Raw genomic sequence first — 11,460 nt, forward strand, 5'->3', positions numbered from 1 at the left:
TGTTAATAACACATAAATGCCCCCTCCTGGGAAGTGCTGAAGGCCAAAATGGATGGAGCAACCTGGTCTAGTGGGAGGTGTCCCTACCCATGCAGGGGGTTTGGAACTAGGTGATCTTTCAGGTCCCTTCCAATCCAAAACAATCTATGAATCTAGGAAATATTTATTACATTGTTAAACTTGCATGTAAAGACACACAAGCTGAAAACTTTACCATACAAAGGCTAGACAATTGTTTACATCACCTATAAAAATAATAAATAGCAATTAACAAACAGTTGCCTTTATCAGAGAGGCTTTTAATCTTATGAAAAGGAACAACAGGTTCAAAAGTCCCATCATCCTCACTAAATCAGGCTGCCAGATTTATTATATTTGCATCTACAGTTTTATCGATGAATCCAAGGTTTTTTCATTAGTTCATCTGTTACGAAGCCAATGTGCCTGCAATATCCCATGTTCCCATTTTCCCCTCCCTTTAAAGGTGTTTGGACATGATTTTAACCTGTCCTCTCACGCACACACAAGCTCACAAGCTCAGATGTGCCAGCTCCCTGTTCCTTTTTGTGCATGGCTCTTAAGTCCTCCCAGCCGAGGCTGTATGTCATTGAGCAGCTGCTCCAAGATACTAGGCCTTTGAACTTCAATGAAAACAACTTAACAGTGGGTAGACAGAACAGAGGAGGGGTGTGCAAAGCCAGTTTGAAGCAGATGGTGAACACTGCAGCAGCTGTTGTCTCGTGTGCTGTGGAAACCTGCCCGTCTGGGAACGCATGAGCGCTTCTGCTCATACCGGAGGGACAAGAATGATGAACCTGCCCCAGAACTTCTGGTCTGACACTATGCGAATGAGCCTTACTCAGTAGAGAAGCAGGTTGTTATCAACACTGGAGAGCTAGCTTTCTCTCTGTGTCCCAGATCCATGACTAAACAGTCATGCTCAAGCGGCAAATCAAACATCAGCCTGGTGGCTATGGAAGTTTGTGACAGCAGGAAGAAAATAGGTTATGTGTGAGCTATCAGCACAGCTCAACAGGATGAGTTTAGGAAGGTGGGCTAAGATTTGCCTTGGATCAGCCTGAATCACTGATTACTTTTACAAGAGGTGGAATGAGGGTGGTAGGTTAGATCCAATTGTATAGTTTTGGATTTAGGACTACAATCCTCTCTGGCAGAAACCTTTGAGCAAATGGATGAAAGAGTTTTTTTGCTGGCTATCAAACAAAGGTTAGAAGGGCTGTCAGGATGAGTCACCCACCTAAATTAACATCTTCAACTGATATGGGTGTAGACCTTAAGTGTGATTTCTAGGCAGGGATTACATCACCAGCTTTAAAAACATCCTGATAAATACTGAACTCAGAAAGGGGAATGGATTAGACAGGGCATTTTATTTTCCTTCTATTTCCTTACTGGCTGAAGAGTCAAGAAGAAACAACAGTGACCTCCCAGATGCCTGTGAGCCCACTAAATGGAGACATAATGCCTAATGGGCTTGCAAATCTTTATCATCCAGGTGAGTCAGCCTATGCTGTCTGCCCACTGGCCAGAATATGTCACAAGTCATCCCTTTGCAAAGAATGATCTCTGTCCTCTATGAAACTGAGATGTGGTTGGAAAGTTGGAGTCTAGATACCAGCTAGTGAAGTAGGATCCATCAAAGTGGTCCTGCACACAGAATAACTGTGGAGCTTCTGCTGACCCTGTGTTTTTCAATATCTTCATCTACCTGCGGAGCCTTCTCTGGCAGGCACGTACAAGCTTGTGTGCTCTGACCTACTTTTAGTGTCTCTGACACTTCTGTCCTAGGTAAGTGGGAGCACCAGGGACTTCTGTGTGGCTACATGTATAAATATACAAAAATAACCTATTAGAAGTTGCCTGTTCTCCTCCCTTCCCCTCCCTTTCTCTCATGAGAATCCAGGGGAATGGCGCATACCTCTTTAAAGCTTTTATGCTCCATCCAGCCAAAGAAAAAAAAAATAAAAGGCCCTCTGCTTTAAACTTACCTGCTTTTAAAGGAGGAAAATTTTAACCAAAGAACACCCAAAGAATGAAGGGGTTTCCCCCATTGTTTCTAGCAACCACATTTACCAGTCAGTAAGGATGTTCCCTACTGACTGTAGTAAAAATTAGGCTAAAATATTCCCTTTAGAAGTCTGAGGTTTACATATGATGGAACAGTCCAGCTGTAGATTTCCATAGATAAAATGTGCACTGGAGAAAAGCAAGCTTACTGGAGAAGGATGACACATGCATCACCCAAATTGTCACACCCATGTGCTATGATCAAACTGGGAAAAAACAATATTGAAACACTACTACAGTTATCCTCCGCATTTCCATCTGTAATGTTTTCTCCATTTGACAAAGAAATATGAATCACTTGAGGGTATAAAAAAACCATAACTGTTGTTTCCCACAGCACAGAAATACACAACTTAAAGCAGAAATGCAAACAATACTGTGCTAGCTATGACTAAAGCCTATCTCTGGTATGCAGTGTGAAGCCCCATGTGTGGAGAAGGCAGGACAGGATAAAGCTGTGAACACTGAGGAGGGCTCATACTTCAAATAATTGTAGCTCAGAACTAAAGCTCAGTGCTTATTAAGATTACTGCAATAAAAATTGTATGCGTGGCCATCACTTCCATTCTATAACACCTGAAAAAACAGATGGGATGACTCTGCATCTTAACATTTGCTTTTCTAATAGCCTAGTTTGTTAAGCTTGTCTTTGGGTTGCAGAAAATTTTGCTACTGGGAAACAAGGGATGGTAATTTTACTACAAAGAGCACAAGCATTTAGAAAGTACTTATTTCCTAATGATTTATTCTCTAGGGAGCCACTTCATTATTACCTTCACTTTACCAGAGGACTGAATATCAAAGAATTTGCTTGCATAGATAAGTTAAACAACTAATGTTTTTTGTACTTCTTTTAAAATTTAAGTAGATATTTTAAGCGTTATAAAGCAGAATGTGAAATAATACAAATACAATTTTAAGGATGTCTAAAAGGTGATAAAATAATTGATTTTAAGATCTATACCAATCATTCCTAGTGGATCTCTTTAGATAGATTTGTTCTACTCCATTTAGAGATTGTCACATACATTTGGTGACAAAATGTTGAGGGTTTTTGTTATTGTAGTGTTTGTGTTTTTAAAAAAGGATATTCCCCTAAATACCTTTTAGGATGTTTGGAAAAAAAAGTTTGGCTTATAGAAATAACTCATATATATCTTCCAGGGCTTTGTTTCAGTTTTGTTTTCTCTGCAATACTTTGTGATGTTGATAATGAAACTGTTCATGATCTAGCACATGCTACTCACAAAAAATAATCACCACTAATCCAGGAAAACCTTTTCTTTCTATTGACAGTGCTCATATCAGAAAAAGTCTTGTGTTCCACACAGTAAAATCAGAGATTTCACCTGCTTGAATTAATGAAGCTCCATGTTTAGGGTTTGACAGAAACCTGGAATTCCATGGTATGAAAAGAAGGTGAATTTTAAAATTAAGGTAAAGCCAAGAACTGCTCACAAAAAGTAATTGACAGGTACACTGAACACTAAACAGCCTTTTTGATAGGACATGTGTCCTGACAATAAAACCTGAATGGTAATCTTTTATATTCAAGGACAGTGCTATTCTGTAAGCTTTTGGTAATTTTCTAAGTGTGTTTAAAACATGTTGGGAAAAAATTAAGCAAAGGAAAGACCAGTCATGGCATGTTTTGATGAGATAGCCCCAAAGGTTAGAAATCTTCCTAATTAAGATATTAGCAAAGTAGTAAACTAATTTTATCAAATGCATTCACACTGACATCCAAATTTGTAATTTTCTACCATTAGTCTAAGTTTAAATTAAATACCTGTTTTTTCTACAGTAAATCAAAAGCATTGCTACACCATCTTGAACTTCATTTATGGTCTACATGTAAAAATTAACTCCTTAATCAAAATAATAAAAGAATTAATCAATTATTTTAATAAGCAAACAGATTGGATGTTATTGGCTACTTTAAAAGTAATGATTAAATAAGATACAATTAGGAGTAGCTTGTGGTAAAGCAAAATTATTCTGTATTTTCTCTTTACTGAAATAGTCAGAGAAGACACTGTTAAAATCCCCTGACCTTTCAGTCTGTCTGCTTCTTGAAGAACAGAAGAAAAACACTAAGAAACAGTGTAGGTCAATCTTGTTCATTCTTTGACTCTGCAGTATACAAAAACCAATTCCTTTTTACTGAGACTATGTGCGTGCATATCCATGTATTGTAGGTTGTCACCTCTTTTTCTAGACATTTATTTCCTTTAAATTATCACTTTTCATCTCATTTTTTAAGCCCTGGCTTTCAAATACTTTCAGCTATGCCCCCCAACCATTGATTGATGCATATATCTCAATCTTCACAGGGAAAAGAAATCCCAGCAGTACCAGTTTCTCTCCTGACACATGCAATATCACCTTACAATCTCAGTTATGATGGTACTTTTTATCCCATCAACACTATTGACTAGTAGGGCTTTACTCTGTCACCTGCAATGTGCATTCTCTTAGGGATCACAGATACAGCCCCTGGGGCTAGGGATTGTATGCAATTAAAATAAGAAGTGATTTTATGAAACTTGTGAACTTCACAAACTAAGCTTACTCATTGTTATTATTCACTTGACCAGAAAGAAAAGAAAAACATAAGAACCTGGTCAGACCAAAAATTCATCCAGCGGAGTATCCTGTCTCTATCCTATGGCCAAAGATTGGAGACCTAAGGAAGAGAAGTACCTACCAGTGCTTCTGCAGAAAATGCTCTCCATCAGTTTGTGGCTCAGGGACTTTGTGAGCAGAGACACTGTCTTTCATTTAATAGCTGCTGATCTATTGATGTGTCTGCCACCTTCTAAACCCATGGGATCTTTTAGGATTCTGTAGCAAAGGTTCACTTAGCTTAACTGTGTCTTGTACTTAGGAACTGGAAGAAGGAATGAAGGCCAGGTCCTGCCTGAATGTATTTTTATCTTGAGAGGGAAAGGAAAACTAGATCCCTCCTTGTTAGTGGGACAGAAGTTATTAGGGAGCTCTGGACTGGCTGAATCAACCTATAGATGTAGAATGAGACACGGAATAGAGAGCCTCAACTTCCTTCCCTGCCTGCAGGGAGCTTCTTCCCACACACAAGCATGCAAGCACAATTAGCAATATGCTACAGCAAGGAAAGGACATGCACAGGAACTGTATTCTCCAATGTCTTTTTTTTCTGGAGATGCCATGCTTATTAATGTTCCACTTCACCTTCACCCCTACCTACAGAAGGCATCTCCTCATGGTAAATGGTAAGAATAGATCCCACTTCCATGTCTGACTAAGCTAATCCACACAATTCTCCTTCTACCGCACACAGTTTATGATCCTTACTAGAAGCTGTAATGTTTTCCTTCTTGAACTCTCTAAAGCTAGAAAGACATGCTCACATCCTGGTACCAATTGTAACAGCAGTATTTTATTATGCCTGTGAAAGTTACACATAATCAAAAGCTCCACATAAGGTGCTACAAGAACTCTGAAACCAACTTTGATTTTACCATCTTTAACTTTCCAGGCTGCAGTCTTGGTCTTTTCTTCAAGAGAAACTTTTGGGCACTTGAATTCTAAAGCAGCTCTCATGTCTTTGACCACTGAAATAAGCCTGGAGAGAAACAAGAAAGTTGTGAGACAGATTAATTGGATTTATACAGAAGTAGATGGCTAGAAGCTGAAGTGCAGAACGAAAACTGCTCTTTTGAGTGTTCTGATAAAAACCAAATAATGAGGTGCTTGGGTTTTTTTTTGTATGACTCGTAATAGTCAGCCATTGAAAAATCACTGTTTTACCTTTTACTTCACTCCTGGTCCCTAAAACTGAGAAAGAACAGCATACTTCAGGCTTCAAAGGTCTTGAAAACATTACAGAAGCTCACCTATGTTAACACTGTTCCTCTTTAAAAGCTCTGATTTTTCTCCTCTCTTTTTGAAGGTCCTGACCCTTAGAGGTTCTTTTCATGCCTTACTGCAAAGTCAGCTTCTCCTAGGGAACTTTTTTCTGAAGGTATTCTTAAAATGAAATAACACACAAATGGTGGAGAACTGCCGTGGTGACTGATGGTCTCTGCTAACTGTAGTTAACCATCACTCCTTTGCAGAGCAGCTGGCCTGAACAGAATGTGATTTGTATGTGTACACGTTTGTTAGGATGGCTCAGGTTTTTGTAGTCTCTCAAGGGATAGTTCCTTTCCCTGAATAACTTTGTCTTCGTTACTGAGTTGGCATAACCCATTGTACACCAAAGTTCATGAACACATCAGCCTTGTTTTAGATACAGATATATCTTCACTCATAAATGACTGCACTGAGGTAAGTCAAAGTGCTCCTGGAGAAGACAAACCAGAGCGCAAATGGGAGTGGAACTCATCTCCTACTTATGTAGTGCACACGTGAGTTGTGCCAGATCTTCCTCACACCAGCAGGTCCCCAGGGATACTCTTTATGGCTATTAAGCATTTCAGCTTTGCATTCTACCCTGTTCCTCAGTGCTCATTATTCACCATGACTGACAGACTATAAAAATACACATCTCCAGATGAGTGAATCAGCCTGCTCATTTGCATGAATTGCTGACAGAGTGTGGTGAAAGCAGAGAGGAGTGCTCTGTGTTCGTAGGGCCAGGCCTTTGCTTCTGGGGAAACTTCCTGCAGCAATATGAGATAGGCCAGTGGAAACACCACTGGTTCAGGTTAACTTTATAAGAATCAGTAAACAATGCAGCTTGAAATAAATAACATACAGAGAAGCTTCCTACCCTTCAGGCCAGGGATTTGGCAGTGTTTGGAGGAACTCCAAAGACTTATTAATATTATTAGAAGCAACCACTGGGCCTTTGGTTGTTTACAGTCTCTTGTAGCTTGGGCTGGGCTTTCATATGCACATTGTCAGAGTAAAACCTCCAACTCAGTCTCCCAGGATACAGAGTCAAAGACTTGAGGAACTGACTCAGGCTTGGCTGGAAAACACTGCATACATCAAGCTGGTCAAGACTGATATCCTTTAGAAGCACTGCTTGAATGGGTGTTTTGATTTGTGCATTAAAGGGGTATAAGAAAAGAAGAAATGTATTTAACATATATACTAGCCTTTACAATGGAAAACCCTCTGCAGCCATAAATGAGCACCACAATTCTGTAGAACCAAAGGACAAAAAAAAAAATAAAATGTTAAGATCACTTCCACCACCTCTGGCCTCGCCCCATTTACACTCATAAGTAACTGTCCATTTTTTAGCCAACAGGGCCTGGTCCTTTGGATGGGTTACAAAGTGCAAGAGCCAGAATTCCAAAAAGAAACTAACACCTTACACTGAAGCTTGGATCTCTAGCACCCAGCTCACAGTATGTCTAACTGCAGCACGACGTCTTGTCAAGTTTTTGTTTTCGTAACTTTGTGTACACAGCTTTCACCATGCTCCTTCTTCCCTTAACTATCCTCATTTGGATCAAGTACTGTGGCAATATTGCTAAAATGCCATATAGTTAAAAATCTGCCTCTGCCTTCACCCCTTCTTCCTGCCATTCTACAACAACAAAACAACCAAACCCAAACAACTGGCAAATTCACAGCTTCTTAGGCCCATATGTGATGTAGTGATCTCAGTGTGCCAAACAGAATCCTTGCAGACTTTCCTCTATAATCAGTTCCATAAGTGGTCTTACTACAGATTTAATCTTTCCCTGTAAAGCGACATTTAAGGATTTTGTCTACAAATCAGTTGCTTTTTGAGCTTGCGTGCTTTACTTCCCAGTCAGGATCCCACTTAAGATAATTTGCCAGGAGTATTACTGGATACCAGGGCCAAAGAGGTAGTATATGCATGCTCCTTCAGGGTATGAGACAAAAGCAGACCACCTGGAGGACAAGCCATTCTCCATCCACCTCACACTTGGCTGTGACTTTAGATTTCCTCCAGAATATTCTTTCCATGCCTACCTGATGCAGACAAGCCCAAAGGATGAAAAACAAATAGATGAGGACAAACGAGTGGTTGTGCCTCAGCCAAACCCCCTCTACGTGAGGGAAAGGTATCCCCAGAGCCATCTTCACTTGTGCTTAAGGTATGAATGATCCTGAGCTTGTGCTTCCAAACTGCTCACTTCTTCAGAAATAGGAAAGTCAGCAAGAACAAGTATCACATCTTGACAACTTGGCAAAGCTGAAACTGAGACTCTCCTTCAGGTCAGGGCCCCCAAGCTGTGAGTGGCACCCCACTCTGGAGAGCAGGAGGCAGACAAGCCATGGCTAGAAGCACTCAGATGTAGGATGGCACAAATGGTGGTGAAATACTTACTATGCCAGGGTTCCACTCCTGCTTAGGACAGGAGCTGCCTCTCTCAAGGGATCCAAGTCCCACCAAGTGCTTTGCTGAGAGTTTAAGCTCTTTGGTGCAATTTAAGCTTCAATATATTCTTTGCACTTGTATGAGATCATCTTTATCCAACACAGTTACCCCCAAAAAGCACAATGCACTTCTGAAAAGGCTTACCAGAAGTTCATACAATGGCATCATTGTTTTCCTCTCTCTATTCAAAATACCTCCTGATGCATGCTCTGGTCGTGCTGGCCTTTCTCATCACCTCCCACATTCCTGATTCACAGCCATCCTGTGACCAACCTGTGCACAGAAGTACTTTCAACTTCTCAGTTACTTTCAGCTAAGGAACCCAGAGTCTGCAGCAGAGCCTTGTGTTGTTAGTTAGATATTAGCTGACAATATTTTGATTTCTGCACCATTTCTCTTACTACTCAATATCATCTGGTTATTTCAGTTGGAAATGTGATGTTATTAGTGTACTAATTAGGGTTTGAGTCTCTGCTTCAGGTGAATTACTGGCATAAGGAATCAACATTTTGGTGCGTTTTACAAGTTCAGCCCTTTAACATATGCATTCTTCAGAGCACAAGTCTTGTGTCTCAAAGTCAGGTATCTGGAATGTCTGGTTATTCTATTCTCTGATAGCAACTACCTCTTTTGCATTGATAAGTACAGGCAGTACGTCGACCAAAATGAATAGTGGAAGGGAAAAATAAACACAACAAAGAGATGACATATCATCATATGAGCTTTCTAAATACATACAAGGTGCTTTCTGTAATAATTAGTGTCTATGTTACACATTCTTTCATTTATACCCACTAAGACAGGTTCTGCTGAATTTCCTGACAGACAAAACAGAACAACTATGAACTTAGAACTTACTTAAAACTCTGTTGCATTTGAATTGGTAGGTAGCTCATTCAAAACCTGAATATCCAGCAACACAACAAATGCATGAACCCAGTGAGGTGGAGGCAGCATCCAGCTCCTGCCATGTGTTTAGAGAAGGCTTCTCCCCTCAGCAGAGCACACATTGGGGAAACGTTCATCTGTGAACTGAGATGCCAGTTTTAAACTCTCATCTCACAATGATCATCTCTTCTATCTTGTAATGGAAGGTATTAACAACTTGACAGCAGGATGTTGTAAGTGCCTGCATCAACAAAAAACGCTAAGTCAGGCTAGATCTAATGCTTATGATATGGACACACTCATTAAATAAGAATGTCCTAATTCTGCACGTAGACCTCTGCAGAGTATTTGGATCTCGGAGGGCCAACACCACAGATTTCGTGTCCAGTAGTGACCTCTGGTGTTTAAGGTAGTTGTAACAATGATAAACGTTCCTAGCAGAATCGGTTAGTTTGGAACCAGCTGCCTTTTTGCACCCACATATATTGCAAGCTCTTCCTCCGAGGTAAAGGAACAACACGTAGACGTATTATGAGGTTGAACTGTGAGTACCTCACAGATGTGTCCCAGCTTAGTCTTGCAAACGCAGAGGTTGGTCACAGAGCAAATCCTATAGCCTTGCTATTCCAATGCCAGGCTCCTTAACTGGACAGCAGGGAAAGTCTGCTCTGGCTTTGCCTCTCTCCTGACACGGGGCTGTGCACATTCTTGTGGGATAGCCTGTCCCCGGTCTCTCACAGGGGCAGCTGTAGGAAGCCAAAGCAGCTAGAACAACAGGCACGAGACACTAAGCAGTTGGTGGCTCAGCCCACAAACAAAGCTCCCTCCCCACTGCTGCCTTCTGATCAATTGGATCAAAACTATCGAGTAAACCTGGATAAAAATTATTCACCTTCCACATCATTATTGGTTTAAATTAACTGCTGTGAAGTCCAGTTGACTTTCAGAGGGGCTACTGAATACCCATGCAGAAGTTGCAAAACCTCCTACTTGCATTTAAAACTTAATTTTCCTTGCAGACAGTGACTACTGAAAATTATCTTTAGTCCTGGAGCCTTCTCCTTGGTTACTTTGACTTCTGATCCTGCTCAGATCTCTGCTCTCTTCTGCATCCTATCCTTGTCCTTGTTTTTTTTTTTCCCCTTGGTTTAGACTTTTGCTCTTCCAGACACCATGTGGGGGATTCTGCCTGATTCAGATGAACTTGATTTTATGTCTAGTTCCCAGCAGAAAATTGCCTCTGGAATTCCTAGAAAGACCTTAGGCTCTTGCAGTACCTAACACTCTGCTTCTTGAATCGAGGAGGCATTTGCAGACCTCTTGACATGGAACCAACTACTTTTGGTCCCTTCTGCATTCCAGGGAACCATCAGCACAGGTTTGAGGAAGACTGTAACTCTGGAGAGCAAGTACTGTCATAACACATCCTTATTCTGCAAACCAGGAGGGAACATGATTGAGGACTGAAATGGATTTCTGGCACAGCAGAAGCTGACAGTATTACCACTTAACCTCACAAAGAAATATTGCACATACTCTGCACCAGCTGTGTAACACTTCAAATAGCACTGGGTTACAATCACATGAAAACACAGGCATTAAGTAGCTTGGCAGTAAGGAAAAACCAGCCTCGTCTTGCCTCCTTTTCCCTCCCGTTTTGTCTCCTTGGCAAACACCTTCTGTTGAACTGGTTTCTTCAGCCTTCAGTCACCAGTGCAGTGACTCTGGAAAAGTAAAGTAATCCATTCTAATATTTTCTATTTAACTTCTACAGTATTTTCCCGCTACGCGAGTCCATCTGCACCCAGACAGGCATCGCTGCATCACGGGTTTCACATCCATAAGCAGCATTTACTTTGCAAACAGGCACTTCCAACCCGAACTCTGGTTCGGTCACACCGGCTGCACACCTCGCGGGCGGACCCAAACCACGCTAGGAATAACAACCCACGAATCAAACCCCCAAAGCGTTAGGTGAAAGCACAGCGTGTGAAGGAAAACACAAGCACTAAAAGCAAAGCAGCGGCGCAGACCCCGGTCTGCCCGCACCAGGCACCGCTCAGCGCGTACGGAGCTACTTCCGCACCTGTCCGGCCGCGGGCTGGAGGCAGAGGGAGATGCCGCGGTGCCCAGCGCCGGCA

At 41.3% G+C, this 11,460-nt stretch overlaps 1 protein-coding gene across 1 annotated transcript in view; it reads left to right on the forward strand.

The window, feature by feature from the left end:
• The first annotated feature begins 1,489 nt into the window (after positions 1–1,489).
• Positions 1,490–11,460, forward strand: part of DUSP19 (dual specificity phosphatase 19) — a 16,432-nt gene continuing 6,461 nt past the window's right edge. The window contains exon 1 of the mRNA XM_010007405.1: positions 1,490–1,516. Coding sequence (XP_010005707.1) covers positions 1,490–1,516 — 27 coding nt within the window. The remainder of the gene's footprint in view (positions 1,517–11,460) is intronic.

This window comes from Chaetura pelagica, unplaced genomic scaffold, assembly GCF_000747805.2.
Source record: "Chaetura pelagica isolate M959 unplaced genomic scaffold, ChaPel_1.0 scaffold240, whole genome shotgun sequence".
Classification (NCBI taxonomy): Eukaryota; Metazoa; Chordata; class Aves; order Apodiformes; family Apodidae; genus Chaetura; species Chaetura pelagica.